The following is a 19237-nucleotide window of genomic DNA, read 5'->3' as shown; positions in this document are numbered from 1 at the left end:
TAATATTATTTATTTGTCATAACTTGAAGTTGTACAGTAGATATTGGAATAATGGCTTAAACTTACAAGGTTATCGTAATAGAAATATTAACGATGTCTATGTTTTTATAACGAGCCGGCACTATTTGTTAAAATGTAATTTTGTTCCGCTTGAAAATAAAATCAAAGACATTTTTATATAACATTAACGCGTTTAGCATAAAATTAAAATATTGTAGTATAAACATTTATTGTAATAAATAATAATAATTATCATTGTTGACGTACCTATACACGTCGGCTTAAAAATCTTATCTAGTGATGAAAAAAAACTTCTGAAAACCGTTTCAATTTGTTAATATTATGTCTACTTTTTATAGATATATCTAGAACCGTGCTTGATATTGATCAATCCACATTTTAAGATATTTAATTTGTATTTCAATCATTGAACACTTATAATTTTAATTAAACAGTTGATTGTCAGGTACGTGCATAAATTGTTGACCTTTACACATTAAACTGTTTTCATTTTGATTTTTCATATGTTTAGTAAATGCATCGTCGAGTGACTTGGGGCATGGTGTATAATTTTTTCTTAATTCGGTGTACACGATTTTTCTAACTGTAGTAAATAGTCTTTATTACATAGAGTCGAATAATTGTGTGTTGAAAGTTTAGTGCGCATTTTTTTATTGGTTTTGTTGAAATACAGTCTACGTCATTTCGTTTGTAGTTTTCACGTACAACTTGAAGTTCTAAAGTAGATATTGGAATAATGGCTTAAACTTACAATTTTATCGTAATAGTACCCCCGCTATATCATTTTATCACGTTAAGGATTTAAAATGACAGTGTAATATGACCTTGTATATATTTTAAACCATGATTGGAATGAATATCGTTCAATTAAATTTGGCAACGTCGGACAAAAAAAAATAAATATCGAGCGTTCTCAATGTTGGTGTCACCAGAAATAACATACTCAATCATATTTTACCGAACCATTGCAACTTAAAATTTTATAGTTAATTGTCGATGTCGTGCAGTTAAGTTGATCTTCTTTTCGTGGCATGCGGAACCAGATAGAAAATACTGAATCGACGATGTCTCTTTTTCAATTTTGGTAATTTTTTTTTTTAATTAGATATTATAATAATCTAATTTTTTATATAGTGTTAAACGTCTTGATAAATGTTTGTGCATATCAAAATGCTAGGGCCATTTACGAGTTAAAAATATTGTAAATTTTTAACTAAGTTCAGCTAAGTTTATTTTCCATCTCAACTTTATCTAATTAATTTTTTTTTAGAAAATTACATTTTTCAATTTCTCAATTATGGATATGTGGTTTTTGAGTATTTTTACTGTATTCTAGAGTTATTATTCTTGAATATGGTATTGATTAAAACATATTTTGTATCTGCTTCGAATATTATTAAATATGAGAAATGAGAAATGAGAAAATGAGTAACGGAACAAGATCGCACCACGTATTCCGTCAGCGCGGCGGTCTTGTCCCGTTACGTCAAGTTTAGCATAAACAAAAGTTCTGGAATCATGAAATCGAATTTTATTTTGTTGCAGAAGTGAAAAGATTTAAAGTAAAAGACTATGTTAGATTTTAATAAATATTGTAATTTATTGTTCGTGTCATTTGATTCTATCATGATGTATGTTATTGATTACTGAAACAACGATACCTTGAACTGATATTGTAGACGTTTCGGTCATCTCGATGTTGCAAATATGAAAACTATTGAATATCAATATAAAACGTTGACAATTTTGTCATTCACAACTTATATATAAAATACAACTTGACTATTTTAAACCATTATATCCTGAAACACTGCAGCGTTTGACGGTATTTTGTCTTGGCGGTAAATTGTGTCCTCATAGTAATTTTACCTCCACCGCTACAGGGCCTTATAGGTCCCACTACAATTACTTGCAAATTCTTTTTAGATTTAATATTTTGATTATGCGTATAGGGCCGTATTGAGGTTTGGTTGCATCCCAGGCAAATCACTTGCATTTGCACCCCCCCCCCCTCCCCAAATTGTAAATTTGAATTAGTAAATAAATTACCATAATGTCGTACCATCGTAAATTTGACGTCTACGTCACCACCGTTTGGGACAAAATTTAAAATTAACAATAGTTTTCAATAGCACCGGGAAACATTAAAATTAAAATTAAAAGAAAACGGGAAGTATACGCAAATTTGGTTTTCGACAAAATCTATATCGGTTTTTGTTGTAACTCTAAAACAAATGACTAGATACATGACATTTTTACTGAATGTTTATATTAGAATTTTCTATACACCATAACATTTTCTAAATATTTTTACTTAATTTGAGCTGCTTACAGACATTTTCAGTTTCAAATTTATTTATTTTTTATTCCATAATTGTCAATAAAATTGTATTTGTTGGGTAAAAATGCGTGAAAATTTAATACAAGTCTCCTGATATATTGTTACAATTCTAGTTGAAAAATATTAAAAATTAATATTTAGGTACAATTTTTTTTATAAGTATTTAAAGTTCGAATTTCGACAAATTTATGAAATTTAAAATTTAAACATTATTTTGTAGTTAAAAATGTATAAGATGTTCAAATTTTATATCTCAGGATTGAAAATTTAAAACAAGATTTCACGTAAATATTTAATTCTGTTACCAAAAATTCTAAGAAATACATAAGCACAGTTTATTTTTATTTTCATTTTAAGTTCAAATTTGGACGAAATTACATATTAAAAAACATAGAATAACTATTTTAGTTATTTTGTTGTAATTGTTCGTGGGTACTTGAAACTTCTAAAGTATACTATTACATATCTATGATAGTACCACGGTTTGTTGTTGATGTATGACGCGTTACCAAATGGATATTGTGATATGAATAATTTGGAATTTATTATAGATACCTATTACCTATAGGCCAATTTTTTTATTAATATCATAGATAAGTATATTATATAATATGTCTAATACTTAGACTGATATATACTGTTTCCGCTCAGAATCGTTTTTCTTATACAGTGATATTATATCATTGAATTCAAATTTAATTCTATCCATTATATACAGTGACCCACTTGTAACCTATTGTACAGCAGAGCGACATCCACTTACCCACTTTTTTTTATGTTGATTACAAAGAAAATGTAAAACGTATCAATACATATAGGTATTGTAACGAATGTCGTCATCGACATCGTACATTACTCCTTACGTTGAGCACGGCTAATATGCTGAGTGTTATAATGGCAAGCGTGTATATATTATGTATGAAATATATATATTGCTGACGCGATTTTTAGCTTGCATCGTGTAAATGGACGACCGGGACACCTAACGGAAGGTCGTAAGAAGGCTGTCAACAGTCAAGAGTCGATAGTCGAAAGTCGTAAAAAGTCGATAGTCGTAAGTCGTAAGTGAACAGTCAACAGTCAAGAGTCAATAGTCATAATCGATGGAGGAGTCTATGGTCGGCAATCAATAGTCATAGTGGAACTCGATGGTTGACAATGACCTAAAGAGGACCTACAGAAGACCAGCTCAACCCACATTTGGACATCGGCACCCACGGCACACCATGGCCCGATCAGTAAACCTGAGTTATAATTTATAAGTATACTTTCGCTGTTGTAAACTTGTAGTAGGTAATAACAATACATTAATATTCAATAACAGATACATTTATATATATATACACACATTGAGTACTTTGCTTCACATAAGGTAACCCTGATCCCTAGTAATAATATCACACACCGAGGTCGAGTCTCCGAGACCTCGTTAAAATAAACAAAACGACACCCGCGAGAGCGAGGTGAAGAGGAGACGTTACAGTATAAATCAGTTACACTAAATAGCAGTATGACAAATTGAATCTTATAAATTATATGTTTATGTAATGATGTGTTCGTAGTTCGTTAATAATCTCTAATATAATAATAAGATCCCAAAAAGAAATATAAATATATTATATTCATATAAATATTCTTAACACAAGTATTATAGTACTAATAAGGTACACCTGAAAAAAAAGTATTGCAGTAACTATTTACTATAACAAATACTTCAAATAGATCTATATAAATAATAGAGTAATATTTGGACAATAATATTTTTATACATTGAAAACGCAAGTGACCGAAAACAATGTTTATACTATTAATAGCATTGTGTTAAATTTTCATGCTTTTTGGCCCAACGAAGACAATTTAATTGATATTTATAAAAAAAAAAAACCAAACAAATTGGAAACTGAAAATGTCCGTAAACAAGACAAAACAAGTCAAAATATTTTTAAAATGTTATGGTATAAAGAAAATGCTAATATAAACATTCAGTGAAAAATACATATATCTACTATAGTAATTTGTTTTAAAGTTACACTTAAAACCTAGATAGATTTTGTCGAAAACTGATTTTGCGAAAACATTCCCGTTCTCCCCTAAATTGTTTTGTTTTTCTCGGATTTACGATAATATCAGATATTTAAACAAAAAATAACGATTTAGTTATTTTGTCGTAATTTAAAAACATTATTTGTGGGTAGGTACTTGATATTTTTAAAATATATTATTTTATTTTGGACACAAAAAAACATTTTCAAATTCAATTTTTTCGGACATAATGAATTTAACCTACTGCAGAAGTGCAGTACTAATGCCTAATAGTAAAACAAATTAATTTAATCACAATTATATCATTAATTTATCATACTTAGTAATATAATAGGCCGACAGTATTTGATCAGAAACGTTTTTCGTTTACAATGATTTTGTATAATTTAATTCAAATTTAACACATCCATTACATTCACTTCTCTATGTACAATAGAGAACTTGCCCCTTTTATATTTATGATGACACCTAAAAAGGCATATATTTGTATTTTGTTGGAACAATTGCCCAAAAATAATACCTTCACCGTGCCACTGCCCTACCTATAGTGACTAGAAATAATTAAAATTTTAATTAATGTAGTAACAGCTTACATTTCATAGTAAATTATGTTCTGAAATATAAAATTAATTTTCAAATAATCATAATTTGATAATATATTACGTATATTGTATATATGTATATACATTTGTATACAACCAGTTATATTATTTAAACCACTGTTGGTATAATACAAATTCACATCACTAAATAATATTATAATATTAGACATAAAATTACTCTTGAAAATTTGTTTAATAGGAGTCTTCAAAAAAATTCAAAAATGTTGAAAAAATTATCATCAAACGACGAATATCATAATTATTATCAACGATGTCGGACATACTAATAATAATAATATTATCATATAAAAACACGATCAAATTTTTCCTGCGCGAATAATAAACAAAATATTAATCTATTGAAAGTCCCCGTCGAACGTCACGTTTAGGCAATCAAATGAACAGTAAACCTGCTGACACCTTGTCGAATTATTATTTTATTATATCGCCTTATTCGACATCCGAGATAAATCCTAAACGTCATGTCGTAAAATGTTAAAATATTATTATAGTATTGTACGAGACACAAGACTTTGACCAGATTTTAAAATAATTAGTAATTATTAACCATAAAAATTGGAAACTGAAAATGTCCGTAAACAATACAAAATAAATAAAATATTTTTAAAATGTTATGGTGTAATGAAAATGCTAATAAAAACATTCAGTGAAAAATACATATATTTACTACAGTAATTTGTTTTAAACTTACACTAAAAACCTAGATCGATTTTGTCGAAAACTGATTTTGAGTAAACATCCCCGTTCTTCCCTAAATTGTTTTGTTTTTCTCGGATTTTTTTACATTTAACCCTCCAGAGTACCACTAGATTCACAAAAAAAAAAAAAAATAATGAACAAATAAAAAAACATATAGCATCGAGCGATGCAAGAAATACAATTTTGAGTCGGAAAATTAATACGTCTACCACCCCCCCCCCCCCCCAAAAAAAAAAAAATTGTTCTTTGGGACGGCCCGGCCAACAGGGTAAACTTGAATAAAAAGTATTGCATTAACTGTAGGAATAATACTTCAAAAATATCTATATTAATGATAGGGTAATATTCGGACAATAATATTTTTATACATTGAAAACGCAAGTGACCGAAAACAATGTTTATGATTTTTGTTATTTGAGAACCTCCTTTACAATATTTTTGTATGTCCGATGACGTCAAAGCCTTCTTGTACCACAATAGATGCTGACAGTAGTGATAAAGACAACAATTTAAATAATTTTTTTTACTTAAATTATTATTAAACGGTATTATAATTATTTAAAATTCACAAAATCTAGTACCTAGTGGTATTATATTTAAAATGTAATTTATTTTTGAAAAGCAATTATGAAAATTGAATGTAGATAATAATATAGAATATTGTGATGCATACTAATTATAATATATATATATTAAATTATATATTTTCACCTAGTTAATTGAAATCTGAAATTTAGTTAAATCTAGTTTTACGGCTATATATTCCAACTTATCATAGGTAGTAACATTTTTTTATATATTCAAAACGCAAGTGACCTCAAACAATGTTTATATTTGTTGGTACTCAGGGCCTGATTTAGATATTTTGTGGCCTTAGGCAAAATAAAAAAGCGGCGTTTATAGCCCCCCCCCCCCCCCAACACACAAACGAGTTGTATAAAACAAAAAAATAATTTATATTAATTTAGTATTTACTTATACATTTTTACAAATATAATTAAAAACTGCCCAACCTATAGTGACTAGAAATAATTAAAATTTTAATTAATGTAGTTACAGCTTACATTTCATAGTAAATTATATTCTGAAATATAAAATTAATTTTCTAATAATCATAATTTGATAATGTATTACGTATATTGTATACAACCAGTAATATTATTTAAACCACTGTTGGTATACCAACAGTTTATTTTTATAGTCATTTTAAGTTCAAATGTGGACGAAATTATATATTAAAAAACCTAGAATAACTATTTTAGTTATTTTTTTGTGATAGTATAATAATATTATTCGTGGATACTTGAAACTTCTAAAGTATACTATTATATGTACCTATGATAGTATCACGGTTTGTTGTTGATGTATAACGCGTTATAAGTACCTAATGGATATTGTGATATGATTATTTTGGAATTCATTATAGATATTAGATACCTATTATAGGTCAATTTTTTTTTAATACTATAGATAAGTATAGCTATAATATGTATGTCTAATACCTAGACTGACAAACCGTCTCCGCTCAGAATCGTTTTTTTTATATAGTAATATTATATCATTGAATTCAAATTTAATACTATCCATTATACAATGACCCACTTGTAACATACTGTACAGCAGAGTGACATTCACTTACCCACCTTTTTTTATGAATAAAGTTATCATAGCTTCGAAATCATGCCCGTTTTTCATTAAAACTATGGCAATTTTTCATTAAAAATAGTAAATTTTTTCCGAGTGTATAAGAACTTTATTATAATTATAATAATACTATAATAGCTAATATTTTTAATTGCCGCATACACACAATAGGTACTGAAAATATGTCATCTCTGCATTTTCATTTTCCTTATACGTGTATACCCAGTGGCCATGGGCGTAACTATAGGATTGAATAGTTACAGAGTCCTACAAAACAAGTGTAAAATAACACGTGGGGGGGGGGGGACAAAGCTCCCCTCCGTATAAGATTCACTGAAGTTTAGTTGTTATAAAAATAAGTCAACTAAAATCAAAATGTATTATAAACCATAATTTTTGGGGGTCATCTTCGTTCTTAGCACTACTTGATTTTTTAATTTGAATATTATACTGAACATTTTGATAATTGTATACAATAAAATCTAACGTATTTGCGTATACCGTATACGTATTCGAAAAAAAAACAACGGCTGAGACAGTCTGTAATAGTACCTACCTTCTTTGCAAGTTCAGAATGGTTTTACCCCCTCCTCATACTATAGTTTGATCTATTTATAAGTTTTAGTATTTTTATTTTAAATGACTAATTTTAATATTTTTATTATCAATGGCATCATACCTTTTATTAAAACATAAGCTTTAAATATTCAAATCTTTTGAAAAACACAAATAAAAATTTATACTTTTAGTATTAATAATACATATTAAAACATACACATTTTACAAATTAAAAATCAAATAAATATTTTTAATGTATGGTATAATTATAAAGAAAACGCTAATCTACGGTTTTTGCTCGTGGCAAATTCATCTTTGACTGATGTTGGATCTTGTAATAACTGTCCACTCAGTTCCCTTTCTATTGATAAAATTGCAGAATTATGAAGTCTTTCACTTGTAATATAATGTATAATATACTTATGTACGGCACTCACTCACTCACTCTTAGTGCTATACATTTTTATTAAATACCTATCTTATCAAAACAATTTTTTTTATAACTATTTATAAATAATATTTTCATTTTTCATTGAGCATCGGACTTACACTAGTCTAGTACTTATATAAAAAATGTGAGTGGCCACATGCCTACCGGGCCCACCCCTAAACACGCCACTGGATTGGGTATAATATAACAGTTTTCAACAACTGTTGTACGAATGTGCGATACAACTAATATATAGGTAACTATATAATATTATAAGAATAAGCATACCAATACGGGGCAAGGGCGCCTATTGAAAGGTAATAAAATAATATATTAATATAACGCCCCTATAATATGTAAAAGGGGCGTTATAAGCTTGAGGCTAATATGCAATAAGCAGATAAGTTGTACACCCTAAGAGGACGCCACACCCGCATTTGTTGTCTCCGTCTTACAAACGCGTAACATAGCAAATTTACGCTCAGCAGTTCACGTTTTATGCCGTTAGCTTAACAATTAGAGTGAATCGACTTATTATGAAACTTGATGGTAAGAACATTATCTGTGTTTTGTTGGATTTTTTTTTACAATTATTCAGTTATTAAATGAGTTATGAGCAAGGGCGTCCGCAGGAATTTGTCAAGGGGAGGGCAAAATATTTTCCTTTTTACATTTTTTGTCTCACTATTCTATTAGTTATAAAGTATTTTTGTGACATATTTTCTTTCATATAGACGAGGAATGTAAAAAAATGTATGAATTATACGTACATTGTTAGTTAAAAACTTAATCTTGCTGCATTCATTTTAATTAATTGTTATGTCATTTTAAATTATTAAATACATTATTTTTTAATAGATAAAATGTTATCGTTGGTTTTATAGTTTTAGGTAATTCATAAAATAAAACATTTCGAGCTATTCTATGAACATTAAAATTTTTTTTACAAAAAAGTAAAAACTAGGTTGACACTACAGTATTGCACTTGGTCCCACCACTACATCTCATAATCTATAAAAGCAACGTTCTTAGTTCTGGCTTAGTTCTGGCCCTTGAATCGAGTGTAAAAAAAATCACTCTGTAAAAATAAAAAATATATTTTTATTTTTAATTTTAAAAAGTTTATTTTGCGATATTGTATATTACAACGGTACCTAATGATTGCGTTAGGATTATAATGCACTTAGCGTTGTTTTCCAAATCTGCGGGATACTCGTTTTATAACATAAATACATTGAATTTTTTGACGATTTTAAATGTAAGGTTATTTTATGTATTTAAAGATTTTTAGAGCATTTTGAAATTTTTTCTAAATTTAAATTTGAAATTTTCACATGTTATATGATTTTTACAATACCTAAATATATGATCTTAAGTCTAAACCTATAGGTATAGAAAAAAAATAGTTAATTTTTAGATTAAAAAGGTAGTCTAAATGATAAGTTCTGTCTGTTAAACTTTTCTACAATCATTTAAAAGTTTAAAACGTATAATTATAATTTTTATCTTTAATATTAAAAATAAAAATAATTTAGTTCACTATTTAGAATTGTTAGGTCATTTTTTAGTTTTTTTAGAACATTAAAATCATCAATAATAATATATGATAATCAACCCAGAAAAAAGCCAAGGGAGTGGCAACTGCCCCTACTTGCCCCCCCCCCCTGCGGACGCCCTTGGTTATGAGCATCTTTAATTTGCATTTCTTATACACGCATAACTCACTTAAAAACTGAATTATTGTAAGAAAAGTTCCAACAAAACACAGATAATGTTCTTACCATCAAGTTTTATAATAGGTCGATTCACTCTAATTGTTAAGCTAACGGCATAAAACGTGAACTGCTGAGCGTAAATTTGCTATGTTACGCGTTTGTAAGACGGAGACAATACAAATGCGGGTGTGGCGTCCTCTTAAACACATTTCTTCCGCGAAAACTCATCAATTACAATAAATGCGTACTTGATAGACGATAGTTGGTACATATCTACACTGTACACAATGTAAAATATATTTTATAATATAACAGTTTATTATTTTACACATTATTTTTTTTTTCGTAACGATTTGGGTTCTAACTATATACAAGCCTAAGGAGAGGGCGAGGGGCTAAACAGTAAAACATCGTAGTAGGGCCAAATAAAATATACAATCTTACTATATTTATATAAATAATTTTATTTATTATTTGTATATTTACCTACCCTATTTTACAGGCTATATATTGTAACTGTGTATATGTTAACATGTGAGGGCAACTGGTACATTTGGTTGTGGGAAACTGGTACATTTGGTCGAGGACAACTGGTATATTTTTAAAATCCCGATAACAGCCGTGGGGGCAACTGGCAACACCCGTTAGCCTATGTCGATATTAAACAATTTTTTCCTAAAACTGAGGCGTACCAAAATGTGTATACAGTATACACCAATTCAAAAATCGGTTGCGTATGGCAACGCTATAATATTATACAGGACACACTTTTTCAAACACTACAGACAATTATAAAATTTATATTGAAATATTTCTTCCTCAAAAGTTCAAACCCCTCGAGTAATATCATCCAAAAACCACAGTTATAACGTATAAATGTATAATACTATAATATCATACTTCGAAGTTGGTATAGGTAATTTGTATAATATAGAATATTATTATAAACGGTAAAAATGCAATTTATTGAATAAATTAACGTTCAGTGTGTATAAATAATGTATACAGGTGCAATATGCATTACATAATATAGAAACATAAAATGCTGTTCGGTCAAAAATAGAAAATTTTCTATTATAGGATTAAATTTGAATTCAATGATATAATATCATTGTATAAGAAAAACGATTCTGAGAGGAGACGGTATGTCAGTCTACGTATAAGACATAATATTATATTATAGTCTATAGTATTTAAAAAATAATTGACCTATAATAGGTACATATAATAAATTCCAAATTAATCATATCATAATATCTATTAGGTACTTATAACGCGTTATACATCAACAACAAACCGTGATACTATCATAGATATATAATAGTATACTTTAGAAGTTTCAAGTATACCCAAGAATAATATTTTACAATCACAACAAAATAACTAAAATAGTTATTCTAGGTTTTTAATATGTAATTTCGTCCAAATTTGTACTTAAAATGACTATAAAAATAAACTGTGTAAATGTATTTTTTAGATTTTTTGGTACCAGAATTAATTAATTACGTGGAATCTTGTTTTCAATTTTCAATTCTTAGATACAAAAATTGAACATTTTATAAATTTTTAACTACAAAATAATTTTTCAAATTAAAATTTGATCTTTAAATGCTTATAAAAAAAAATTGTGCCTATGTATTTTTAATATTTTTCAATTGATATTGTAACAATATATCAGGGCCTTTGTATTAAATTTATACACTTTTTGGCCCAACAGATAAAACTTTATTGATTTTATAGAAAAAAAAACTAAAAAAATTTGTAAAAATTTGAATTTCAAACGATCATAAAAATTTAATTTGACTTTCTTATAGATATTTTTTGTTTGATAAAGGTAGATAATCTTATAAGGAAATTTGTATTACATTTTCATATTTTAGATTTAAAAAGAAAAATTGTTATGAATTTCTAACTAGAAATAATTTGCAAATTTTCGTGATTTTTCCATATTTTGTCATTTTTTGAACTTTAAATGCTTATAAAAAAAAAACTGTGACTAACGATTTTTAATATTTTTCATCTGCCTTTGAAACAATATACTAGGAGCCTTCTATTAAATTTTCAAGCTTTTTTATCCAACAAATAAAATTGTATTGATATTTTTAGAAATTAAACTAAAAAAAAATGGAAAATACAAAAATTGAACATTTTATAAATTTTTAACTACAAAATAATTTTTCAAATTAAAATTTGATAAATTTTATCAAAATTTGATCTTTAAATGCTTATAAAAAAAATTGTACCTACATATTGATTTTTAATATTTTTCAACTGCAAATGTAACAATATATCAGGAGATTTGTATTAAATTTTCATGCATTTTTACCCAACAAATACAATTTTATTGACAATTATAGAATACAAAATTAAAAAATTGGAAACTGAAAATGTCTGTAAGCAGCTCAAATTAAGTCAAAATATTTAGAAAATGTTATGGTAATATTCTAATATAAACATTCAGTAAAAATGTCATGTATCTAGTCATTTGTTTTAGAGTTACAACAAAAACCGACATAGATTTTGTCGAAAACCAAATTTGCTTATACTTCCCGTTTTCTTTTAATTTTAATTTTAATGTTTTCCGGTGCTATTGAAAACTATTGTTAATTTTAAATTTTGTCCCAAACGGTGGTGACGTAGACGTCAAGGTTACGATGGTACGACATTATGGTAATTTATTTTTGTAGCTTTTAAGCACTCCTACGAACTAAGATATGTTTTTTAAACTAATTCAAATTTACAATTTTTTGTGGAGGGGGGGTGCAAATGCAAGTGATTTGCCTGGGATGCAACCAAACCTCAATACGGCCCTATACGCATAATCAAAATATTAAATCTAAAAAGAATTTGCAAGTAATTGTAGTGGGACCTATAAGGCCCTGTAGCGGTGGAGGTAAAATTACTATGAGGACACAATTTACCGCCAAGACAAAATACCGTCAAACGCTGCAGTGTATCAGGATATAATGGTTTAAAATAGTCAAGTTGTATTTTATATATAAGTTGTGAATGACAAAATTGTCAACGTTTTATATTGATATTCAATAGTTTTCATATTTGCAACATCGAGATGACCGAAACGTCTACAATATCAGTTAAAGGTATCGTTGTTTCAGTAATCAATAACATACATCATGATAGAATCAAATGACACGAACAATAAATTACAATATTTATTAAAATCTAACATAATCTTTTACTTTAAATCTTTACACTTAAATAATATATATTAATCAATACCATATTCAAGAACAATAACTCTAGAATACAGTAAAAATACTCAAAAACCACATATCCATAATTGAGAAATTGAAAAATGTAATTTTCTAAAAAAAAATTAATTAGATAAAGTTGAGATGGAAAATAAACTTAGCTCAACTTTGTTAAAAATTTACAATATTTTTAACTCGTAAATGGTCCTAGTATTTTGATTTGCACAAACATTTATCAAGACGTTTAACACCATGTAAAAAATTAGATTATTATAATATCTAATTAAAAAAAAAAAATTACCAAAATCGAAAAAGAGCCATCGTCGAATCAGTATTTTCTATCTGGTTCCGCATACCACGAAAAAAAGATCAACTTAACTGCACGACATCGACAGACGACAATTAACTATAAAATGTTAAGTTGCAATGGTTCGGTAAAATATGATTGAGGACGTTATTTCTGGTGACACCATCATTGAGAACGCTCGATATTTATTTTTTTTGTCCAACGTTGCCAAATTTAATTGAACGATATTCATTCCAATCATGGTTTAAAATATATACAAGGTTATAGCCCATATTGTTATCAAAAAAAATAAAATGGCAACGTAAGGGTACAGTCCATATCATAGTATATTATAATATCATAGTAAAGCCAGTATAGGTCGTCCCCTTACACTGCCATTTTAAATCCTTAACGTGATAAAATGATATGGCGGGGGTACTATTACAATAACCTTGTAAGTTTAAGCCATTATTCCCAGTGGCGTACCTAGGCCTCTCTTACGGAGGGGGGGCGAAATATATTTTTATCTATTCTTAAAATATCTTAAAAATTTACGTCACAGCTAATCTAACCTAACGGAAATTTCATACTTGTAAAATACCTATGTAATAAAACATTTTAATATTAATAGGTACATAAAAAAGAAATTATTGTTTAATTTAATAATATAATATAATGCATGTTATAAAATAATTTTATTATAATTTATAATACAAAGTCTAATTTTCTGTTTTTCATATAAGAAAATCATTCAATAATTTCATCCAATGGTATATTTATCTCTTGACAAATGTGCAATAGTTCAAGCCCGCATAAGCGATCCTGGCCCATTTTTGAACGTAGCCATGTTTTTAGTCTACAGCACAAGCATAAAATAAAGCAAATAATAAATATAAATAACTAAAAAGCAGACAGCAGTAGGTAGGTACTAGGTGTATAGGTACCTAGATGAACCTTTTATTGGTTAAATTGAACCTAACCTAACCTTTTATGAACCCGTGATAGAGTAATTACTCGTTGATGTTCGAACCGCCAAAACAAAATTATAACACCTGATTTGACTATAGATAACAAAAATATTTTAAAATCTAGGGATTGATTATAAATTGATAATATAATAATTTATTCCAATATCTACTTTAGAACTTCAAGTTATGACAAATAATAATATTATATACGTTTAATAAATGTATCCATACAAATCTTCACTGAATCTTTACGGCAATGACACAATGAAGCTTTTTTGCCATACTCCACCCAACGTGGAGATGCAAAATTTATAGCTTCGGCTATATTGTAGCCAACATTGAAGCCACTATGATATCCAAAGGGGAACGTTATCACGAACTCACCTTTCTCCTGTGTGATCTATAACAAAAAATAATATTGATCATAAAAAATCCCAATTACCTACTTATAAGAAAGTTTAAAATTATTAATTCTTAATTATTTACTTTATTATATGGTATAGCATTTTCTTTCAAAATATTAGGAGATATCATAGTCGCTTTATGTCTGAGAAAAGCAGGGCATTTTTCCGCTTCAGTTGGAAAAAAACGATTAGCCAATCTTTCAAAGGCGTGGCCATTTTCTGGAGGTATTGAATACCTTGAGTAAAATAAAATATATAATATATAATTACAAACAATAATAATAAAATGTGAGTATAATCTTACCATGTTTTTGGATATCCTTCATGTAAATAGTTAATACTATACAAGTCCATGTCTTCCGTGTGCCAAGCAAACAAGGACTTCCACATACCGAAATATAAGTATGCTGTATTTACACCTTCAATTATATTACCATAATCTTCATTTACATAATCTAATATCGTGCCCAATTTGTTAATATTCCAAACCTTAATTTAATTAAAAACAATATTTACTTAATTTACATATACATTTGAAAACAAATAAATTATAATGTATAAATGTAATACTTACATCAACATCTTTGTCCGTAATAGAGCCAGATACATCTGCACCATACAATGGGGGGTTGTACACAATGTTTTGCCAAAACTTTCTTTCGAGGTGGTCATAATCCAAATGGTCAGGTGTCTTAAATTCATCAGATTCTGCTATTATTTTATAATCGGATACGGTCATAGGTTTCTTTTCTTTATGAAGTAGTTGAAAAAGTCCTTGTTTACCTAGTGCAACCTAAATCAAAATAATAATTTAAGGACTTGGTTTATTAAAAACTGAGTACTTGAACGTAGTACTTGACTGATTGGAGCTGGAATTTTCAAATTCATAACATCATCTGCATCATAACCCTTCTTTCTTGCTATCCATTCGGGTGGTGGGATGACCTACAAGATTAATATTTCATATTTAGAAGAAAAATAATGTAGAATTGTAACAGTAAAATCTGAAATCGATATTAAAATGCAACAGTTTAATAATTTATTACTTTCGCCAATCCAGCCCTGTGAGCACCTTTTTTCTCCATCACCTCAACATAGTTACTGAAATTTTGGAATTCTGTCCAAGTTGGTCTGAAAACCATGATTCTATTTGAATCTTTAGCGGCACACATCTTATCTAAAATCATATATAAATAATTATTAATATCAATGTTTTAAGTAGGTACAACTAAATTTGAATTTATAAATCTTATTACAATAACCACATTTTGAATCCAAAATGTTTTAATGATTGCAATGAATATATAGTTGTTTTGAATATCTGATGCTAAATACTAATAGTACTTATGATACTAATAAAACATCTTGTTTTATTTCATTTTTTAAAAAAAACACTTAAAACATAATTTCTTACATAATTACCTTTAATAGGTTTATGACTAAATTTATTATCAATTGATGAAAACCAGAAAATTTTTGTGAGGTATCTGTATATAAATCAATAGAAGATTGAAAGAAATCTGTGGGGCCCGGTACCAGTTTTCCAAAATTCTATAAAATTTAAAAATTTAAAAATTGGTAAATTTTATATTTTAGTTGTCACCTTAACATAATACTAAAAAAAAAAGACTTCACAGGAATTATTCTCAGGCCTTGTGGAATTGTTAGATTTTGATAACTATTTTTTTATCTGAAATAAGAAGACTTCCTACATGCCTCATCAAACTCCCATTTTATTTCAAATAGGATACAGACAACATAGAAGGTAAAAACTAAAAGGGTGTAAACGCCACTTTTTTCAAAATCGATGTTTTTGCATATTGTTGCAAACAGCATTACTATCATAGACCTTGTACTAATAGACGGAACATCCAGGCGGGATGTGGGTGGGTGGTGCGGTTTGCGTTACAGTGATATATATATTATATACAGTAATATACAGAGTATTGTATCATCTAGTGCGCATGTGCAGTGCACGTTGTACTACCTTGATCAGCGCCGTAACGCTTGGATGCCGGAACTACAACCACGTCCGTCTATTAGTATAAGGTCTATGATTATTATACATCGATTAATCGAACCTAAACATTGTTATCATTTGTATATATTCAAGAATCAATGTTTTAATATATGGTCGTAAACGGTATAGAATTGGTGGGAATGAAAAAACGTGGTGTAAACATCAATTAAAAGATGTAAAAGGCATTCAAGGAAACTTGATTATATGTAAGTGTCATTTTCGAAAATTACATCAATTTATCATTTTTGTTAGTGGTTTTGTCAGCACTGTAAAAAGCGTTTATATCTGCAATTTTCGAAATACTTTCAATACAAATCTTCGTTGAACTTAATCAATAATATAAAACAAATAACAATATTAAACTATCCATTATACTTTATAGTTAATAGAACATCTTTGGGGCGTTAAGAGCCACGATCAGAAAAAATTTTTAGGGGCGTATAAGTAATTTTTATGTAATTGGCTTTAAATACACAAATATGTTATGATTATGAACAATTAATCAATACAAAATACGTAAAAACTCATTAAAAATCATATTAAGTCTCAAATCGAAGTGTTATACGATGTTCTAAGGTTATAACATAGTTCATATGAAATTATCTGTTTTCGGCTCTCCTGAACAATGTGGAAATTGACGTTTACGCTCTTTACCGGGCGGTACTGGTTTGCGCACAAATACCAAAAAGACAACTTGTTTGGGCACAAAACTACCACTCGTTTGGGGACAGTTGAGCCGTAACCATACACGTGGTTTGCGCACAGTTACCTTTTAGACTTTAATAGTTTAATACCTTGCATATTAATATTTGTTTGTTAATAAGTAAATTATTAAAGTATTTACATACATTTTCCTTCCCCCTTAACAGACTTAGGACTGTCTATGAATTTATTCATAGATGTGATTAAAAATAGGTGTTAATTTACTTGCTTATTAATAATTGTTAATACTTGTTCAACTTAAAAATGCATGTTATATCTAATTTTAATATAATATGATTGGTAAATATACGTGTCTATTATTTCCGTAATAACAGTTTCCCATTATTTGTATGTATTTAATTTAGTTGATGATTACCAGTGCCCATCTGTCACCATTCTAATTTTTTTCGAGTGCGCAAACCAGTTGTACATTTAATATAACCGTGTGCGTAAACGAGTTCCGATTTTTCAGGTAAAAATTATAGATTGTGCGCAAACAAGTTGCAGCCCTTTTACCTTCTAACTATCAATATAATTTATGAAAAACTCTCAAAATTGTATGAATGCATAAAGGACAGACAGGTGGATGGACAGACAGACATTTATTCATTTTTATATAATATATACATTAGTATTCAATTTCCATTTGTTTTTTTAGTAAGTAAAGCCTTAGCTAACTATCCGAATATCAGATTTTAACAAACAAACACATTTTAAAACTTACAATTTGGCGGAGATATAGGTAGTATCCAAGTTTCCAACGGAATAAAACGACACGATACGGTACTTACTACTTACACGCCAAAATACGTATGACAGCGAAACAGACCGGTATGTCGCCGATTTGTTGATGCGCATTGTGTTCGCCGACCACTCCACACACCACTCCACACACCCCATCCATCGGCAGCACTGGTACGCCGCAGGTGTACCATCGTGTTGTTCGGTTAATTATTTAACGGCCAATGAAATGACACCAACCACGTTCATGGTTAGAGATCCACTTCGTCGTGAACGTTACGACATGACACGTCACACGATTTTCTCCTCCCGGACGACGCGTGCACGGCCGTCGGTCGAAGCACGACAAAAAGCCATTCGACAAAACGCCATGATGGTTATTTGTCGAATGCAAGGTGTATCAATACACCTTGGTCGAATGGTCATATTATGTAGTGAACACAGAACAGCTCTCAATACATACAAACTAAAAATAATAGAGATTTGAGCAATTGAGATTATAATAAATTTCATATTTTAATCAAGTTTCATTGAATAATAATGAATATTATTGGAAAAATTGCTATATAAAGTTGGATTGGACTAAAAAAAGATTATGAATAAAATTTAGAGAGTGACCACCGACCCGCACTCATATGTGCGAAGTAGTCACATAATTCTCTCTGGACGAAGCAAACCCAATAATAATAATAATAATAATATTGCGGTTATGCGTCCCAAAATAACAATCTTAAATGAGCAATTATTATAGTTATTAGTTATTAGCAGAGCCTTACTTAGGATTTTGGGGCCAAGGCTGCAGTGCTCGGAATGAAAACTTTCAGAACTAC

General features: G+C 28.6%; 1 protein-coding gene across 1 annotated transcript; it reads right to left on the bottom strand.

The window, feature by feature from the left end:
• Positions 1-14742: 14742 nt before the first annotated feature.
• On the bottom strand, positions 14743-18524 carry LOC100568744 (probable lysine-specific demethylase 4B). The gene is made up of 8 exons (XM_029485516.1): positions 18465-18524; positions 17610-17733; positions 15991-16121; positions 15800-15889; positions 15519-15737; positions 15249-15433; positions 15045-15180; positions 14743-14940 (listed from the first exon to the last, which is right to left on the bottom strand). The coding sequence occupies exons 1-8, from the start codon at positions 18522-18524 to the stop codon at positions 14743-14745; spliced, it is 1143 nt and encodes a 380-aa protein (XP_029341376.1).
• Between the last annotated feature and the right edge of the window lie 713 nt (positions 18525-19237).

Source organism: Acyrthosiphon pisum, chromosome X (genome assembly GCF_005508785.2).
Source record: "Acyrthosiphon pisum isolate AL4f chromosome X, pea_aphid_22Mar2018_4r6ur, whole genome shotgun sequence".
NCBI lineage: Eukaryota > Metazoa > Arthropoda > Insecta > Hemiptera > Aphididae > Acyrthosiphon > Acyrthosiphon pisum.
This window is presented reverse-complemented; position numbering and strand designations above follow the sequence as displayed.